We start from the raw sequence: 21,155 nt of genomic DNA, 5'->3' as shown, positions 1-21,155 counted from the left end.
GTGCTTTTATTTTGTTCTTTTTTCCCCATTTTGCAGGAGAGGAAGGTCATTTTTGACAATCACAGACTACAGTTCAAGAAAGGTGTGAAGTTTAACAAAGGTTTCTCTTCACTTATATTGAACAACATTACCAAGGCATTATTTCTGTGGCAGACTTTTGAGTCTTCGATTTTAACCAACTGCTGTAAATGTACAGAAGTAAACAGCAGAATCTATAAACAATTCAATACAGGAGACTTCATTTAGTAGCTTACAAGACAAAGCAATCAATAATCTATTACGCAGCTAATCACTGGCATAAACAGCCTCGTGGCCTTCTGAGCAGCATTCCACCAAATGAGAAGGGCAGAGAGAAACCACAATAAGAGGGCTACAAATCACTGGGACTGCAGAAACCCCAGTCTGAGTAGGTCCATACATGCTAATATTCACGTTCAACCCTCACCTCTCGCTACTAGTGAATCACGCTATTGCTATCTGGAGACTAGTTGCTATGGCAGGAAGCTGTAGAGATGGCAGAAGGCCAAGAATCCCATCTTTGAAATCTTGACTGAATTTAACTCTTGACTTTTCTCCGACAAGGTTCATTACTTCGTGCGACTCTGTCATATTAAACGAGTGCTTTGTCTGCCCTGGGTACCAGTCTGGAAGTGATACCATTAATCACCGGGACAGCAAAGCCGGTCAATAATAACCATTTGTCAATAAGGACCTTTTTTAATACCTTCAAGTCCATTACCTGATAGCTGCCATCATGTAAAGCTCCCCCCCCGCAACCCCCCTGTGCTTTACGCTACAAATACACCCAGTCCACAGAGCTTGGGTGCACTCGGAGCATACCTCCGGGGCAGGTGTGACAGGGCAATGAGAGCATCTGCCTTGAACAGCCACAGCCGAGGCACTGAGGAGATGCTGCTCCAATTCAAGAGACAATGCGGGCTGCCGTCTGTAACATCCACCAGGAAAATCAGGAGTTCAGAGACTTCAGACAAAACCAGGTATAAACATCAGCTGAAAGTATTTTCATGACTGGCAGAAGTTACCTAAACATGGTATGTAGGCAACGAGCTCCCTAAAACATAGATCTGGCTCCCTGTAGGCACGTACATACCACTTTTGCTTGAAGATATCAATCCTTTTCAGCTGTGCAAATGGCATCCCACATCTATTTATTGGGCCAGATTTGGCAATTTAGGATTGAGAACCAACACTATCAAATAATCATGCAGTGGTGCTTCAGACATCTTTTCTTTAAGAATTATGAGGAGCTATTAAGGACACGCGTGTTGCAAGTTAACTGAGAATGGCAGAATAAACCAGATGGCATTATTGCCTAGACAACTATCAAAGAAAACAGTGTATGGAGAAGAACTGCATCTATCATAATAAACACACAGACTCACAAATTGTGAGGATGCTTTTTCTCCTGCAAACACAAGGGCATTACTGTTGCAGTGGAAAATGTCTTCAATATAGAAGGCTGTGTAGAAAATTGCAGTGGAGCCTGAGATGGTGACAGCAAAGTTGGGAGGACTGCTGTAATGTATTCCTACTTGTCTGAGCTTCTGGAGTTTTGCCCAGTCCCAAGAGCAGGTTAATAACCACATGCCTCTGCAAATCGCTCTGCATCCTGCAGAACATTTCATGTCCCGCCTTCAGAAATCTTGTTCCGACTTTCAACACTATTTTCCCTCTATTATGTAATTCCATTTTCCAGGAGCAAAGTAGAGTGCTCTTGCAGCCTCTCACACTTCCGTTATCAAAAGGTTTTTGACTCTGTGCTCGGATTTGAAGGAGTTATTCCAGAGAACGGAAAGAAACACAAAAGCCTTGTAACTATTCAACATGCAGTACACTCCTAGGTAGCACTTAAAAATGACTTTGCAGTATTATCCACGTTCTTTGCAGTCTTTCACTGACCATGATTTTGACTGCTGCACCTCCCCTTCTCTCAAGATACATCGATGGTAAAGCTTCAAAAAAACACTTAATATAGCTCACAAGTTCCCACTTTTTTCTTTTCTTTTTTCTTTTCTTTTCTTTTCTTTTCTTTTCTTTTCTTTTCTTTTCTTTTCTTTTCTTTTCTTTTCTTTTCTTTTCTTTTCTTTTCTTTTCTTTTCTTTTCTTTTCTTACTAATGGATCACAGTAAGATTTCATCTTCTTGTAGATATGCATATACTTTTATCATCAGATGATGCATTTTCTTGTTTAACACAGGCCCTTTGATAAAGTATACAGTACTTACCCTAACTTTGCAGACCACAGATTAGATCTGTGAAATCCAAGTATCCCTCAGTTATAGCAGTGAAAAGCAGGTTTCACTGAAAAAGCAACAACCAGGAACATTTAAAATGAACCATTTATTAAATCAAACTGTTATTTTAACAGTTACATAAGTTACACAGCATGTTTAAGTCAGAAGATTTCACAAAGAAAAAAAAATTAAACTTTTATTATGCAGGCAAAAATAGTACCACACAATATGTACCTGGGAGGGAAGAAGGGAAAGGGAATCTCTAAACATTCAAATAAGGCCATAATTATTTAAAAACAACAATAAAACAATAATAAAAACCCCCAAATCCATTTTCCTTTCAGTGTGTTCAGTGCTGCTAACTATATGTACTTTTAGTGTACAGATGTAATTGAGGCAGTGATATCTTGATAGCTAGGTTTAATGTTTTTAAAACATTCTAGAAGTGGAATAAGGCTCATTAGTACATACAGCTGCCCTCGGAATGTCAATCTCAGTTGCCTTCATTAACTTAAAATTCACAAAGTGCACAGTTAAGATATGCCAAAAAATTGAAACTGCTACTCTAACAACAGCTGCCCATGCTTAATACTTAGTGGTCTATTGGAACAAAGTATGTTCCTTCAAAAAAAAAAAAAAAAGATGTGTAATAAAAGCCACTGTAAAACATTTAGTTTCAAAGATGCACTAGGAGTTTTTTGTAAACTGAAAAGTAGAAAAACATGGATTAATTATGTAAAGAAAAGAATACAAAAAACACTAGAAATGACCATCAAACTTCCAAAGAACAAGCACCACAATGGACATTAGCATTCGATTTTGTAGTGTACAGCAATGTATTAGTTTTACTCTAACCAATCCACTTCATCAAATTCTGAATCATCTTCTGAATCACTGTATTCCACAGCAATGCGACGAGAAAGTATAGTAGCAACATCATTCTCAATACGCTCATGTTTAGCTTCTTGTTCACGTTGCTCTTCAACTTTGCGCAGCTGAATACCTGAAGAACATCAGAACACAACAGTGTTACTTACTATCCTTCTTTATCATTAAAGAAGGCATTTAGCTCCTGACTCACAAAATGCTTTGCAAGCAAAAATAAAGGATGAGGACACTGTCCTCCTCGGGTGGAAGTTCTCTGTCAGAACTGCTGTAGCAGACATGACCATCAGTCTTTCTACTGCTTCTGATTCCCCATTAAAAATACACTGACGCTTTTTAGTACCATTCTAAGTGATTAAGCTGTTTTACTATTTGCTTTTCCAAACATTTTTCATACTCTCTTTGTGGTTTCAATTATATGTTACAGCTATTTGAGTATCCTAACAAGACAGGATTTCTTGTAACTCAGTTTTGACCATGTAATGGCCTATTTTGAGATAAAATATTACTTAAGGGTGAAACACAAAGCAGAAATAACATACTGATAAAGTTAAAATGCCAGTAACTTAGTTAAAAACATGACAGATATTATATATTTTGGAATTTATATTCACAACACTATATATTGACACCATCTAAATATGACCTAAATTCTGTACTTAATAGGCTCTGTTGTCAGCCGACAGTACATAGTTGGAATTTAAGCTATGGTAACTTAAGCCTCTGTTTCTTGTGCAAGACTTGGTCAAAAGCTTTTTCAGGGATCAACTGTGTCAGAAGGCACTTTTTTTTTTTAATTTTTTGCTGATGTTTTCTACTACTGTTGTATTTAAATATTGTTGGTTGGAAACAATACTTCTTTATTCAGATGTTATCAACCCACGTGCATATGGATGCTTTCAAAATTATTCTGAAATAGTGTTATAGTCTATCTACAGATATTACAGTACAATACAGATTCTGTACTGTGGTGTAGATGCATGGGAAAAACAGAACAGTGCAGTATGAGAAACGTTTGAGAAAGATTTACCATTCAAAGATACCACACAGTCAAACAACAGCGCTCACAGTGCAGCAGGGATTTTTCTGCCCATAGGCTGAAATGTACAGCTTGTACAACCAGCTCCTTCCCTAGATGATGAGGAAAACATTGCCCTGCATCTCTGCCACTCACTTGTGCTTTGCCAGCAGGGGACTGTGCCACCGTTCCACTACTGTGCTGAGACATGTCAAAATTAGATTCTTAACAGCTCAAGTCTTCAGCAACAATTTCTGATTGTCATTTAGATGTCGCTGTAATATGCTGATAATATCAAAATTGAAACATCCATTATCTATTCTGCTTTTATCTAGCAGTCTGTGGAAAACCAATGTTTTTGTCTTCTACACGATCTGTAGGCTATCGGAAATAGGTACATTTCCAGGTAAACAGAAATGAAAAGATAATCTTCATAGATCATCTATAAACACATGTACAGCTTTTTAATCTAACTTTAACAGAAAACCAGTTTTGCCATCCAAACTAAAGGTCTGCTAAGTGCCGTTACAAGCTGAAAAAAGTATCTGTCTGCTTGGCAACGTACACACTGCAGAGAACAGAAAACAGAAAGAGTTAAGAAGTGTTCCTTTAAACTAACTTCTTACAGGTGAAATGTTCCATCTTTCAAAGATGATGCATATTTAGTACACTTCTGAGAACATTCTTTTTGTTGCTTATTAGCCAAAAAATTACCTTTTCGTATTGCTTCCAGCAGAACGCTTCTAGCATCACTGATCACAGGAAGAGTTGAAGGATGGCGTTTGGGTTCAGGAGCAGGAATCACTTGGGCTGGTGGAGATGGAGGCATCAGGGGGGCATGAGGGCCAGGGACAATGGTTGCGGGAGGAGGGTGCAGAACAGGGGGAGGGTGAGAAAGGGCTGCAACCGTGACAGGAGAGGAGGGTCGAATGCCAGGAGGAGGCAAGGGAGGAGGTGGGGGTGGTGGAGGAAGTCCTTGTACTTCACCTTGGGGAGGAACTGGGTGAACTGGTACAGCTTCACACACTTGTGCAGCTCTAGTGACAGGGGGAGAGGGCTGTGCTAGGGGAGGAGCAATTGGAGGTGGAGCTGGATGTAGGACTCCAGGAGCTATCTGGAGAGGTGCTGGTGGAGGTGGCACGGCTGGAGCCTGCAGAGCAGCAGCAGGAGGGGGTGGAGGAGGTGGGACTGGGGGGGGAGGAGTGGAGGTCATTGCAGCTCTTAATGACGAAGTAGACAAAGCAGATGGAAGAGGTGGTGGTGGTGGAGGAGGAGGAGTGGGGCTCACAAACACGGGTGTTCTGCCTGTTGCTGGTGATTGAGGACGGTTTTCTACCAAGCCAGGTGTGGAACTGAAATACCCAAAAACAGGACAAAAGTTATTAGAGCTGGAAAGAACAGTAAGAGGTTCATTTCTGCAACTTAAGAATATTGAACGCTGCCCATTAAAGTGTTATGTGCTGTGAAAATTTCAAGGTATTTGTACTTCACATACAAAGAAAGCTAATTCTCAATACAGAGCATGCATCTGTCTTCCGACAGGCCTTGGCTCACATCCAGCTATTAACTAAGTTTATACAAAACTGCATCTTTATCAGATGTTTCCTGTGCCTAGTATTACTCTCCCCTTCCATCCCTAAATTAACCCAAGTTATTTACCCAAGGTAAGGAAATTAGCAGTTGATTAACTGCTGCAATCCACAGACCTTAAACCAAACCAACCAACCAAAAATAAACCAAAAACCTCAAAGCACTACAAGCAGTGAGAAAGAGCTGAAATAGAAAAACGTATTTAAGATTTGATGACAGGAAGAGTGAGGCTTATATCAAAGGTCATCAACTGTACCTACAGAGAGGTATATTTATATGCTACATACTCATTATTGTGCAATGAATAGGCGAATCAAAGAAAACAAATGGAAACAGTACAACTGCTTTCCTGAAAGAGTACTAGAGTATTTCTTTCAGCTGCTGTGGTAAAACTAATCTAAAGAGCGTTGCATTGCTGTGTGTATTCTCCTGAGCACTAAAAAGACATTCTTTTCAAGAGACTAACATCTCGCTGATGTAACAACTTAACTGTCCTGTATTCCAAGTTGTATGTACCTGACCCTACACTAAGATTTTGAGTATAAGAAACAGGGGAGTGAAATATTCTAAGTACGTATCCAGTTCCAAAAAAACATAGAGAAATAGAAAATTAAAACAACTGAGAAAAAAAAAAGTCATTGTAATTTAGCAAATGTAATGAATGTAATAATTAATATATAGTTTCATCATCGGACCTTCTTACCACAACAGTTTCTCCCTTTCATATATGCTGAAACACAGCTCAGTAGTACAAATGTTAGATTTCCAAATTTTCAAAATTGCAGTGCTAAATCCTGAGGTTCCACCTTCATTCAGAAAAACATTTTCCAAACGGTTTCCCTCAGAACGTGACATAGCCAAAACACTGATGGTTAGGTGGGGCCTGTCTCCAAAATCACACACTATGAGATTTAGATTTTAACTCCTCTCTCCCAACTCCTGTGTGGCCCTGAAGCTGTGGAGATGTAAGGACTATGGACTGACACAGAATGTGTGTACTGCCTGGGCTGCATAGAAGTAACACGAATAACGATTAGTGAGTGGGGTGGTGGGAAACTAAACCTCCCCAGTAAATTTGCATGTGGCTTGATCACTCCTTACCTAACACAAGGAGGCACAGGTTTCACATCTCCTGCTCCATGCATTGGAGGCGGTGGTGGTGGTTCATGTGGCCGGACCAACACGCGCTCCTCAGCTCTGTTCAGAAGTTCAGACATCTGGCTATAGGGTAATGCAGAAAGAGAATACGATCCATCCATATGGTCCACATATGCTTGAGATCTGTAGGAAAATAGCAAAAAAGTGGTCCAAGATAAGCTTTATTAAATCTAAATATTATTGCCCTCAGCTACTACTTTATACTTCAGTTCTGGTTCCGAATTCAAAGATCTTCTCTTCAGCAATGTTGCATATTATACTCTATGACTTTTTATAACACATTCCACCTTCCATGCCATTGCTTCTAGCAGCTCAAAGGCTAGAACAGATGTATCAGACAATTATGACATCTGAAATCTGGTTTTTGACAGATATATCAGACAATTTCTAAGCGTGTGATCTTACTGTTCATTAGTCACATTACTTTGAGTTAAGTAAACATACCAATACAATCTGAAATATATACATAACAGACAGTACTATGCAACAGGGATTACACTTGGTAATGGTTTCAACTCCTCAATCCCCAGATACGAACAACCACATTCTTTTACAGCATTCATGAACCATCCCTCAAGTGGTAGAATTTACAACTTCAGTAATTCAGTTGAACTTGTCAGAGGTTCTATATTCCAATATATATGGAGAACATACTACTTCAGACCTAATACTTTGTAGCTATACAACAGATAATTTAAAGGTCTACTATTGCGTAGCAGCAGAAAATACAGCTATATACAAAGACAGCTCAAAATGATTCAACTTACTTGTTAATGACAACTTTTGACACTCCTTAAGGACCTAATCAGTTAGGAAATTTTAATCAACTACTCAATTAAAAATATTAGTATCTGTCCAAAATTTTCTGTTAAATTTAGATGACACATGTTTACGAACACTGTCCAACATTTATAGTGGTACTCATGTTTCCACATACTACAAGCACTGACTGTAGTATCTACGCCTATTAAATCCTCAGGGGGCAAAGCTCTTACCGTGTTGAAAAGCACTGTGCTGTTCTGTGTCTGAACAACATCTTCTGCACTGGGAGTGCTCCCAAGCACTACAGCATTATTCATAATTTCATTACTGTTACTGAGATAATGGTCCTGGACAAAAAAGGACTCCTGCAACAAGTGTATCTAATATGGAATCTGGTGTACAGCACAAAAAAATGACAGCAGGCAAGTGTTTCTGTCAACTACTTGACATAGCAGTTTACAAAAATAAGATATCACAAAGCTGTTCCCAGACAAATGCTCATCGCCATAACTTGAGTAGTACCCTACTGCCTGAACTGAGACCATTTTTACTTTATGAACTCAAAGAGAAGTTTTCTACAAGCAGGTTTTTCCATTTTTCAGACACAAAACACTGTCACCTACAGCTGTTACAATCATTCACTGCTATGCTTAAGTTTGTTTGAAAGCCTTATAGAGTTAAACAAAATACTCCCTTGGCCAGTGAAAGAAAGAGGATTTTTTTTTTAATATTTTTTTGAGAACAAATCAATTTTAACTAAACAAAACAAAACAAAAGGCAAACCAACCCTCCAAATCCACCTCCCCCTCAAAAAAAAACAACAACAACAAAAAAAACCTGCTAACATTATTTGTCAGCCTTCTTTTTTTCTCAGATGATAGAATGGACTTGCCTTTGGACAAGCACCACAAGAGGAAACACAGGAGGTGTACCATGTAAAATGCTGCTTTTAGCCACCTGCAAATACGTGCTGTGAAATGAGAATCCAACAGGCTGGATTTCATAATAGACTGTAACCAGAAACATCAATCAAATCTTGGATTTGCTCATGAGTAAAGAGAAGCTCAGCAATTGCATCCAAGTTCCAAGTGGACATTTGTTCACATCACACCCACCATATAGTCTTGGCAGTGTCTGCTATAAGAAAGATCAAGAGACTGGAATAATAGGGATTTTGTAGGTCAAGGCTGGAATGTAGGGACTACACTTCCTTCAAGTCACAGACGGATGACTCCAGTAACACGATAACAACACCTCTTTAAAAGATACACTCGCCGAGAATTTTAAAACTGATTTTTGATAGAGCTAAATCAATGATTTTCAGTGCATTTCAAGAACAGCAATAGCATCTCATCATCTAACATTCCTCGAGCATGTTTGCTATATAGTACAAATATCTATACTTAATATAGGATAGAAAAAATAAAGAGTAACCTTGATTCAAAATGTGAAGCTGGGCCATTAGCAACTTCAATATGCTTATGTAAAAGGTTAGCATCGTCTTCTGCGAGCTCCGGACCTTGGGCTAACTTCTGCCACTCCCTCCGTCTGTCATGAGGTGCCCTTGGCACTTTTTCTGGTTCATGAGGACGATCTAGATTTTTCTGCTGTAGGAGAGTTGTGCAAAAAAGAAAATGACAACTAAGACAGTGTTTTTAAATTAGTTGCATTTAAACATCAGCCACAAAATAATGAAAAACAATCCCAATTCGAGTTCAAGAAAAAAATATAATTTCAGTCTAAACATGATATGTAAACCAAAAAGCCTTGTAACAGACAGAAGCTTCAATTTAATATATAATTTGCTCAATAATACACTGAAAAATAATTGCACAAATAGCTTCTTATACTGTCTGAAATAAAATTCCAGATCAATTATATTTGTTGTCTCTGTGTTGAAATATACAAAATAATGGTGAAACAGAAAGTAGCATTGCCTTTTCAAGATTATTTGATTTTAAGAAAATATACACCAATTACTCAATTCCCACCAATTTATTCCTAGTTTAGAGTAAACCTATTTATAAGGATTTCATTTTTTTCTCCGTCTGTGAGGCTGTCAGAAGTTTGTACTATAAAAAAGTGGTCTAGTGGAATCCCTTATTCTTGCTGTAGTCCTCCTTTTTCTCTTTGTTGAGCTAGAAGACTTCCATGTTCTGATCAACATGCTGTTAGTTACATTAAGACAGCATAAAAGCTCTAGGCCCTTCCATATTATTTTATTATTAAATATTTATTTGTTAAACTTGATGGCACTGAATGAATACAAGTATTTTTACTTGGATGAAGAGAACCATAATTGTCTCTGTAAAGTTTGAGATGCTATTAATAGCATAACCAAAAATGTACCATATGTGCAAGTAAACCCTTTACAGGAAAAAAAAAACAACAATCAGGAGCTATACAAAGATAACATACATACCTTCTGCTTCCTCTTTTCCTTTCTTTTGTCCTCAGTGTCCTGCAACATTTTTTCCTTCCACAGGTCAAAGAAGTATGAAGGATTGGTATAAAACTTCAAACCCTCTTTTCCATCATCCCTGTAATACAGTCACCCGAACAGGACATGCTGTTTACTTGACAACACATGAATTCAAACATTAAGGCAAAATAAAGGCATATTATGGAACATCTAGTATTCCAGGCATGTATCAGTATCCCTGACATATTTTGCTGATGATGAACATTAAAAAGATGAACACCGACCTCCTATGCCATCAGTCTTTACCATCTTTCTTTGTGTTCAAGGTCTCAATTTTAGACAAGTAACTAATACAAATTGTAGTTGAAAAGAGTATCCTAAATAAGTGAACTCCTAGTTCAATAACTTAAATCTTGCTCTACAAATTTTAAGTAAATTTGAGTGCTAGTGTTGTAACTACTGATTTAAATTAGCTTTGGATCAGCAGACAACATTCGCTTCCATTAAAAACCTTTCTTTCTACATATTTAACCACTTGTTTTCTTCACTTCTCATCCATCATCATTTACACGGTTTAATATATACAAATCAAAAAGACTTTTTATTACCATTGTTAGATTAGGGTAAAATCTGAGTAAACTTGAGTAAGGTTTTAACACTTAAAATGTCTTCTGCTGCCTGTATTCCTCAAGCAGCTTCATAGTTTTCTAGTGTGGCTCCTCAGATTTTCAAGTGCTACTCAACATGAGCAAAGTGACTGAATATAGCGTCTTTATTACAAAAAAATCAGATAGAAATTGGCTTTGATTTTTTTTTTTTTACACTAACCTGTAAGGGGTGAGAATGTTAAGTGGAGGAGGCTGCTCACAAATGTCGTAAGTTTCTTGCAAAGGAATAGGCAGCGTTTTGCGGTCAAACAGCTGCTGATCTTGAATTGTGGAACTGCGGAAAGCTTTCCTCATTGTAATGTCCTGCAATGACACTGAAAGGGGATATTGCCATTTTAATAAAAAAGGCCAAAGATAGTTTATTTGGTTTAATCTGGAATTGCTTAATGACAGTTAGAATATAAATATTAAGCATTATGACTATTATCTTATGCGCAGCACAAATGCATGTTCAGCAAATATAAATTCATCTAGCACTACTGCCATGGCAAGATACTGTCAGATTATGTGAAAAACATGTTTGTAATGTTCTAGTTCATACCCTTTATTTAGCTTCCTAGAAAACTTTTGCTCACCTGGACAGATTATCAGAACTCTCTCTCTCCAAAGTAGTTCAACAAATTGCTTAACGTAGCTGTAAAATACAATTCTGTAGTTCAGAAATACCCAATAGCATCTACCAACTCCATTTCATAATCCTTTTAGCACTAAAACTCTCTGTTTTGAGGTGATTTTACCTTTGTCTGTCATTAACATTTCTGTTCCTTGCATGTAGGCAGCAGCTCGTCCAAAGGCCCTTCGAGATGCCAAACCAGCAAATCACTTAAACTTCTTCTACTGATATCAGTGAGTTTTAATGGAAGGAACACTTTGTTCCAACACATGAAAGTAGTCAAATGCTGTTTTTTTAATCAGAGTGTTTAATTGAGATGAGACCACTCTGTTTAATTCAGGTGAGACACCTTGAGTTTTTAAGTACACTAAATTACGAATATCAATGACCATTATGTAAGATTCAAAGGAAAAATAAAACTAGATGAATTCAATAGATTAAACAGGGACTTGAAACATATTGACTTTCTGTTGCTAAAGCCTGCCTATATTTTTCTATCTCACAATCACTGAAATTTAGAAAAAGATCAATGGAAAAGTGACTACTTGATGAAACCTACACCTTCAATTCCTGGAACAGGATACCTGTTCAGTGTCACGTTACTATTTCTCTGTGATGGTCATTTACTACTTCTGTGAAGCCCACGTGTGTCTCAAGACTTACTTTGTAGCCTCTGTCAAATAAGCTAAATAAGTCAGCAGCGTTTTTCACTGGTTCAGATATTTTAAAAAGTAAAATAAAATCACAAACAACTGATACTGAAAGCAGGCAATTTTATAACACGATAAAAGAGACCATTTTCATTACATTCATTTCATTTATTAAGAAATATATCTGTGTGTGTGTGTATAAAATAAACATATATATATTTATGCTGACAGTAGTGCCCGTTTACCCAAGATGAGAGGATGCCTCCCCCATTTCAATTCTTTAAAGAAAATCACTAGGGTCTTTTGCAACTATTTTTTTTTAAAGACTACATTGACTTAAGCCAAAAGCTGTGTTTACTCTGTTTCCTATAACACATACAAGTGTCTGTGCATAAACACACAGGCAGAGCTGGATTTCTATTGTATAATCACAAAGAGGCAGAAGGCAGGATTTTTTCCAGAGGGCTTGCAATTCATGGAATGTTCTCTCTTCTTACCTAAATGTATTAGCAGCATCCTTTGTGAGGCTAAAGATAGGATTTATGTGATTTTCAGTTTGGCTTTTGAAGTTTATTGCAGTTGGCAAGGTTGTGGGTGCTGAAGTTTGCTCCTCTTTACCCTTAGATTGTATTTCATTACAGTATCTTTTATTCTTTTAATACCTTTAATTAGCTGCTCAGAAGCCTTTTTAAGTGTGTGAAAGAAGTGTTATAATGTACAAATACCAGCTAGGATTCTCAGTTTCTACAGGTATTTTTGTACTCATAAATAACCATACATATTTTGTACCTGTCATGAAGTACATGTTTTTTTGCTGGCAAAAGTTCACAAATAAAATAAAAGAACTAGGGTTTTCCTAATCTAAAAACCCATTTTTTATTTTTATTTTTTTTAGAATCTTTTATGTTTTAGCTGTTTTTCAGGTTGCTAGTTTTGCAAATCTTACCAAACATACTTGTTGAGAGTTGCCTGGTAATCTTGCAAGTCTTTAATTGCCTGTTATTTATTGGAGACTATGCCAGTAAAAAAAAGCAAGTTAGCATGCTTCACTTTGAACCTGTCAACATTCTGAAAGCAATTAAATAAATTTATTGTACTAAATATGAATTCAGTTCTTTGTTTCAATATTAAAATATTCACAGGGTATGTGACACCATATTACTGAGACATTCATTATTCTATAAACTCTTTATTTGCATTCCATACTTGATCTCTAGTGAGCAAATACAGCTGGGCTTGTTCATAATCTCCATTTTCTTATTTTAATTTCCACTTTTTAAAAACATGTACAAGGGAACATCACACCCGAGGATAATCAATCAACAGCCAGTAAGTGTAGATTACTTCCTCTCTACTAGGCTAAAGAGCAAAGATCTTCAGAGAAAACACACACTGCTGAATTCCAAACAGCCAAAAGCATTTCCTGCATTGATATTCAGTGAAAGGTATTCAATGAAAAGCATGCCATTATTCAAAACAACTGACTAAATTATGATATTATTAAGGAAATGAAAGGGCACAGAACACAAAATACTGAGAATTATGACAAAATACTGATATAACTAGCCTACAGAAAGGGATTGGGTAAATGGCATGTTGCAAACACAGGATATGACCCTGGGCACCGTATATAACCACAGTTTGGCTCACAAAGCCGCTTGTTTAGCTTGCCAGTTGGCTAGGAAACAGCAGCGCCATGTGTGTGGCTTCCCACCTCCAGGGTGGGAAAAACGCGAGAACCTGGCTGGTCATCTGGCCACTTAGCTTTGGCTGAGTGACAAAGTAGCACAGCGAGAGAGCAAACAGGTTGTATGTGTGAATTCAGGTGTGGGGAGATGGGGGACACTGAAGGAGGAGTTAGAAATGCTGCAGGGATTTAACTTGATGCTCATAAATTTGAGCCTCCAGTTGCCTAACTCCTAATCAGCACCAAAGTCTTTGTATGGCCCAAGATCTTATATTTTGTATGGCTACACTTCTCCAAAAGTCCATCTGTTACACCACTTGTGCTTACTGCTATGTACAAAAAACAGGGTCTATATTTCCTTAAAAGTTGAGGTGCTCACAGTTTAGTTGAACACCCATTCAAGACTCTGAATAAATGCCAGTTTATCTTTTCTTTATCTGTTCTTGGGACAGTATGAAAAGACCTATTCTACCACCCAGTCTAACTGTCTCTAACCACAATACTTTCCATGTAATTAAGAATTATTTATCTCAGAAAGCTAAACCACCAAGATTTTGTACACCTGGTTTTGAAAAAGATCTAAGTCCATTTTTATTCATAAACAAAAGCAAACTAGAAAAAAAACAGGTAATTACACTTGAATAATACACAATAAAAAGCTTTCTTCTGGGTTGAACTACAATGAAATATGAATATGTACTACTGATATGGCTTTTAATCATGTTTTACCTCCCATTAAGCCTCTCTTCAGATTTCTCTCCTCTTAGTATCATTAAAATGCAATCCCCAATTTGTAGTAGAATTTAGGTACAGAGCACATCAGCGTACTGACAGAAAGTAGCTACTTTTACATTTCAAAGATATTAAATATTACATTTTATCTCACCATAAGAAAAAAAAATGTTAAAGACACCGGATGTTTTATTCATTTAAACTCAATCCAACATACAAAATAATATATGTTCCTTTTAGAGCTCTCTCTACACTTTTTGCAGAATTTCATCCTGAAAACTTTAAGACCATGACCTTTTGAACGTCACAGCTATATCTCCTTGCAGAATTGAATGACTATGAGAAATTATATACAAATCAATGGATTCAGTTGCCTACAATTCCCTTCCTCTGTTCAAAAATTTACCAGTGATTTGAAAAGTGCATGGAAGAAAGAATGACAATGTAAATATCTAATGGACATCATGGTCTTAAGAACCCAATTAAAAGTAATTAATGGGGGTAGGTGTTCTTGTGTTTTTTGTTGTTGTTGATGTTTGTTTTTTTCTCCTGAAAATTTTCATTAAAGATTTGTGTGATTCAGTTCCTGAAGACAGTCCAATCCTGAAGTCTGATTTCCACTTCATACATATATATATATTATATATAAAGATTCAAAAAAATATATAAATAAATAAATAAATATATTATATATAACGATTCAACTTCACCAAAGCCTAGAACCTCACACCTACCAGGTTTCTCGCCCATCAGAATACTTCTGACTAGTCACTGCAGGTCTAATACTTGCTAAGCTGAGAGATTGCTTCTCCAGGATTGAAACTACTTTCCTATGGGCTTGTCCCCAAGACAAGCAATTCAAATGTTCTATCATACTCGTAAAAACAACAGCAGCTCAAGCACTTTTTGGATAGGGAATTTATGTAGCTTAACTACTACAGGTAAACAAAGAGGAGACACAAATGCTAGAGCAATTGTTTTAGGAGGACTAAGAAGTTGCTTTAAATGCAGCACGTGGCACTAGGAAGCCCAGAGCAGCACGTGAGGGAACTGAATCACCCAGCTGCATCAAGCAGCGAATCTGCTGGTGGGTCTCAACAAAGCCGCTACATTATTCAACAAATGACATTTTGTCCACATCCCTCTTTATATACAAAGACCAAATTATGCAATATCATGGCTTTGACACTGCTCCATTGAGCCTTCGACACACAAATTTAGAACTGATTTACTTACTAAATAACCCCCAAATTGAATCAAGGGCTAAGAAAACCGGAAGAAAAAGCAGAGAAGCAAAAGAAAGCAGCTGGAGCTCAGCCATCTGACAGGATCTTTGAGAGGGACACGTGCTCAAATCCAACATTCAGTTGCACGGAGAAGTGCCAAGAAAAGGGTCCTACTACACAGCTTAATTGAACTGTCTTTTTCTTTAGTTGACTTTGGTGGTAAATTTGTTTATGAATTAATTGACAACAGTGTTATTCTCCATGTTAATAAGTTATATGTAGAGCTCTTGACCCAATTTTCATGTGCTCCTTCTTCTGAACTTTTATTACATTTATATGCAATTCACCAAATTCCTCTTCAGGAGGCTAGAGATGGTGAGTGAGCTGCCTCTACAATGGGATTTACTATCCTTTGCCCCGAGTCTCACAATGGGCTGACAACACTGATTTGAAAGTTAACCGAGTCTCCCATTTTCCTAAGTACACAGACCACAGCTACTTCATAGCTGCCAAGCAATTCTTCCATGACAGAAGGATTGTATGCCAGGGTCAAGTTCTTCAGTACACAGTCTTAACCTTGGTTTCATTTGGTTTTATTCTTTCAGATATTGTAATAATTCCAAATGATGAGAAAACACTCAGACTACTCAAAAATTCTAGAGCTTTTTTCTACTTTGACTCTACCAGAAACACTTTGTCAAGTATCTGAACCTTGTTCAGTGAATCTGACTTGTGCTGGTTTTGCTCGTGCTGCTTAGCTTTAAATGAATCTTAATTTTTTTCCTCTTGTGTAATAGCATTGGGCCCAAAGGAACACATTACATCTTTTATTACTGCCTGCTGGCAAAGAACTATCAAATGAGACTCATTTTGCAAGCATAGCCCATTTTGCACATGCTGTTAGCTGAATAGAAGTACTGAAATTTGCTTAATCCTTGACTGGGTTAGGAAAGGTAAGAAAGGTAAATCCAAATGTCTTCTGCAAACCTTCATGCATTACAAGTTTCCAGCTATTTTAGCTATGACCAAGACTAAAACAAGATCATTTGTGATAAACTACTAAATTTCAAGCCCCAAAGAGGATACTGAAGGTGAAAAGGTTTCCTGATCCCTGATCTTTACAGAACTAGAATGCCAGGTTTCCTCTCATCTCTTTTGCTCTCGTCTGGTGACTCATTCTGGACAGACTTTTGTGAATAAGGAACGCTGGGGATGGCTCAAGGACTGGCTCAAGGACTCTATATTCTTAGTTAATAAAAGCAGTCATCTAATAGCTCCTGACGCTGAGGACTGTATGTGTTCCTCCGAAGTACTAGCAGTCATTGTTCTTTTCACAGAATCTTAGAATGTACAATTCTATCTCTTTTATGGAATGAGAGACAAATCCAGGGTATCAGATTCATGTCACTATTAGCTGCTCTGGACTCGATCAAGTAGACCTCTTTGTAGCCTCGTTTCCTTTATTCAGTCTCTTTTCTTACATATGCAGCTTAGCAAATACATATGCAGTTCTGTGACAAGTTATTGATCTGGTGCATTTGGTACTACAGACTATTTAAAAATATTTCTGGCAATTCTTTAACATCAAATAGGTATGAATATGTAGTTCTGAAACCTACAACCACACTTGTCAAAGGCCACTTACACTGTAAAGTACAAATTTCCATCTCACTATCCTGTAACATCCTTAAGACATTTCTGTATGACGGTCTCTTTATTTTCCTGGAATGTGAATGGTTGCCATGCCAGATGTGCCATATCACCATAAATCCCACTCTGATCTAAAAGAGTAACAAAGTTCTCTAGGGTAAACGTGGAAATGACATCAATACTCTAGAGTCTTGCAGCTGTTACAAGATTACAATGGCTGACAATTTGTTACTGTACACTAACAGATTTGTGTCATTATCCGATCATAGTAAACATGGTATTTTATTGGAAAAAGAGGTGTATGTGTATGATTTATGCTCAGTTGTCAAGAGACTTGGAAAATCCCATTAATGTAAGAATTCCCCTAGGCGAGTCATGGTTTTCTGGAAAATCTGCCACAAGCTGTGAACAGCTGTCTTTCAAAACCTGCTCTGAAATAATTGTCACACAAAGTACAGAATCTAAACTTCCTTAGCTTGATTTTTCTAATAGTGAAATTTCAACATAGGTAACAAAACAGCCTGAGAACATGCTCCTGGCTTGATGCTTTGTTGTTCCTGTATGACATGCCACCATCATACCTAGACATTTAGAACTGAAACAGCTTTCTATACTTTAAAATTGGGTCCCACAAGCAATCTGAAGTTATTTTTCATGACGGGATGTTGCTCGACTATCCAGGTCTTAGCCACATAGTCTAGAATACCCTAAAACTGGGGTTACAGGAACTTTCATAGTTTCACCTGTAACCAGCAGATATCCAAGGAAGACAAAAAAATGTCATTATGTTTGCATATTAGCTGGTCATTGTTCTTATAATAATCCCAAAGTCCATGCATCATTTCAATCCCATAAAAATTCTATTTTATAAGCACTAGCCATATCCTATTGACTGTTAGAAGTACTTGTTTTCTCAATGCTACCAATCTTTATATTACTGAAAGCTATTTAGGAAGAATCCAAGGGAGTATATAGCATCATAAATGGAGCTATACAAGTTCGTACAAAATATAAGATGGTATCAAGTTAAGTGCAAAAACCCTATCTGGACAAATGGTTACATCCCATGGGAATGAGTAGGAAAGTTACTAAGAAAAAGAATAAGGATGCATTCTCAGGAATTCCCATAATATCGCAATTTATTAATATTACTAACACTAATACATAATACTACTGAAGAGACACAAACTCCTATAGCAATTTTTATGTAAAGTTGTTGGCAACAGTAGTGTTCAGTAACCATGAAAATTTTGAGCTCAGAAAGCTGCTCAAGGCTATAAAAACAGCCAGTAGCAGAAACAGAAATGAACCTCACTTTCATGATGCTCTGCTCTGTGTTCATATAAATATAATTTAAGCTATTCTTATTTCTATTTCACGTATCAGTGATTTTAGGGGGACGAAATAAGAAATCTTCAATGCAGACATTAACTTACGTTCTTCTTCCTTTGGATCAAGTTGCGTAACACTGACAGATAGGCGATCCACACGTTCTTGTAGGGAGTTGACTCTAAATGAGAAACTGTGTGCTTCGTTGAAAAGTTCACCAAATATATCTTCAGCATATTTACCTAAAATAGGGGGGAAAATACCACAGGATGAGTTTGCTTTTAGAAAGAGTTCTGATAATTATTCTCCTTAAATAAGTAAAGCTAAGGTGCGTGAGTATCAGCAGTAACAATCTGTACTTACTAAGGTATTTAAGAATGCTTCAGAAGAATAAATAAAAGTTAAATATTTAATTTATAATTTATTTATCATAAATGACATTTTATACTTTACAGAACAGACATACAGTTGGGTAAAACTGACTGAACTATGCCGATACCCAAAGAATTAGACTATTAGTTTCTTGGATATGTATAAAAGGACAACCTATAGCATCTGTATGAGCATTAACTGATCTTTCCAAGTGAAATTTATCTCAGCATTTCTCAAAATGGCATACAGCTTCCATTCCTACAGTTCAAAACACCTTTCAAAAATGAAAGAGCAGATGTCTACATCTAGGTTACTTAGAACCAGCCTATTCAAAAATACTCATTAAAAGAATGACTTCTACTTTGAAGGGTTAAAATTCTAGTAACTGACTAATTTATACTGAAAAAAAATAGTCTCCTTTGTTCACTTTGATGCACATCACAAATTTAGCCCAACAGACCAGGAGATTCAGGTATCATGTCATGAGAAAAGGCTCAGTAATGATTTTTCTTCTACAGATGGAATGCTCTACAGAGTGCTTCTAATGCACCCTGAACTCAGCTTGATTAGTCTGACAAAGCCACTGAAAAATGCACCAGGCTATCAAAATCTGTATCCACATTATTGAAACAACATGTGATAGCTTTTAAAATGTTCTATCATGCTGTACATATGTAATTCGTGTGCTGTTTGTGCACTTACGTTGGTTTTGGAAGTATAAATCTCACAAATTTCTAACTACCTGGTCTGCACACAAGTTCTCACAAGTACAGCAGGAAAAGCTATTTATGAAATCTCTGCCTTCATTGCACAATAACTCTGGAAGTATACATAAAAATGAGGACACTTAAAGACATAAAAAGGACAAAAATTAAATCCCTACAGGTAGTGTGGAAACTAAGGATACCACGTGATGGGTACAAGGCCAGTACACGACCATTTATTAAGACTTAGGTAATGGCAATAAAAAACAGCACAAATAAACACAACAGAATATAAAGGGAGAAATTAGAAGACATGTACAAATGAAGAAAATAGAAAACATCGCAAATTGCGGCATATTAAATGAGAAGAAAAAAAAAAAGCTAGCCTGAGGAACAACTAGCAAACTACTAATAAATATTCCTTCAAACACATGAGGAACAAGAAAGCCTGCAAAGGATGCAAAGGAGTCTGTAGAGCCAACTGATAATGAAGGTATAAGAGGAGCACTCAGAGAAGACAAGATCACTGGAGACGAGCTAACTTCACACCTTCCACTGGTGTGGGAAAGGAACTGTAGAGATCCTCATGCCAGAACTCTTCTTTGTGGGAGACTTGTCAAAGAAAATGAAGTGACTACATAAAAAGTAAAGAAAATAAATTGACAAAACGAACAGTAACTATTTGTAAATCTCCTTAATACACACTGGAAGGTGGCAAGCACAACATTAAGTTTCAGTAATTTTTTCATGGAGTATCTTGAGAGCTTCAGGCCTGTAAACCTGATATCCGAACAAATTAGTATAAATCATTATGAAGAATTGAATTAGCAGCCACCTGGATGACTTGAGAAGAGTCAATGCAGCTTTTGTAAAGGTAAGCCTCTGCAGGTTTACAAGCACACAGACGGAGTGCAATGATCTAGTTAGATTTCCAAGAGTTTTGAAAGTCCCTAGCCAAAGCTTTTTAGGAAAGCTTAACAGCCAGGGCATAAAAAGTAAGAGACATGGCACAGATAATAATTCCTCAAAAGGTATAAAACAAAGGATAGGAGTAAATAACTGGTCTTCACAGCTGAGAAAGAGAAGGCTTCATAGATTTCTGTACTGGGATCTATGCTGTTCTAGATAACTGTAGATGACCTAAAAAAAGATAAAAGTTTGGCAGTGATACCAAGGCATGAAAAAGTAACACAGCATTAGCAAACACATAGAAATCCAGCTGGTTGAAGAGGCTTCCAAACTGTAAGCAGTTGAAGGCTGAGAGATTAGTAGGAGGTAAGTATCATACATGCTTATCTTGCTCTTATTCTTCTTGAGGCATCTGTTACTAGCCACAGTGAGAAGCAGATAAAAGGTATAGCCGGTCTTAGAACCGTATGTCTGACGACTAGGCCACAGTAAAAGAGATGGAAAGTTAGTAAAGTCTATTTAGCT

The 21,155-nt window shown here is 37.1% G+C and overlaps 1 protein-coding gene across 7 annotated transcripts in view; it reads right to left on the bottom strand.

Moving 5' to 3' along the window:
* Window positions 1-2,344: 2,344 nt before the first annotated feature.
* WASF1 (WASP family member 1) overlaps window positions 2,345-21,155 on the bottom strand; it is an 85,815-nt gene continuing 67,004 nt past the window's right edge. For 5 of the 7 annotated variants that reach the window (XM_080584427.1, XM_080584430.1, XM_080584429.1 and 2 more), the window contains 7 exons: window positions 18,753-18,887; window positions 10,919-11,072; window positions 10,091-10,208; window positions 9,103-9,275; window positions 6,850-7,029; window positions 4,873-5,510; window positions 2,345-3,258 (listed from right to left, as the gene is read on the bottom strand). In XM_080584427.1, the coding sequence (XP_080440553.1) occupies window positions 3,101-3,258; window positions 4,873-5,510; window positions 6,850-7,029; window positions 9,103-9,275; window positions 10,091-10,208; window positions 10,919-11,072; window positions 18,753-18,887 (1,556 nt within the window). In that variant the 3' untranslated portion in view covers window positions 2,345-3,100. The remainder of the gene's footprint in view (window positions 3,259-4,872; window positions 5,511-6,849; window positions 7,030-9,102; window positions 9,276-10,090; window positions 10,209-10,918; window positions 11,073-18,752; window positions 18,888-21,155) is intronic. The other 2 variants (XM_080584428.1, XM_080584433.1) reach the window with 1 other exon arrangement.

This window comes from Anser brachyrhynchus, assembly GCF_964034855.1.
Source record: "Anser brachyrhynchus genome assembly, chromosome: 3".
NCBI classification, from domain to species: Eukaryota; Metazoa; Chordata; class Aves; order Anseriformes; family Anatidae; genus Anser; species Anser brachyrhynchus.
Note: the sequence above shows the minus strand (reverse complement) of the source record. Positions and strands in the feature narration are given on the sequence as shown.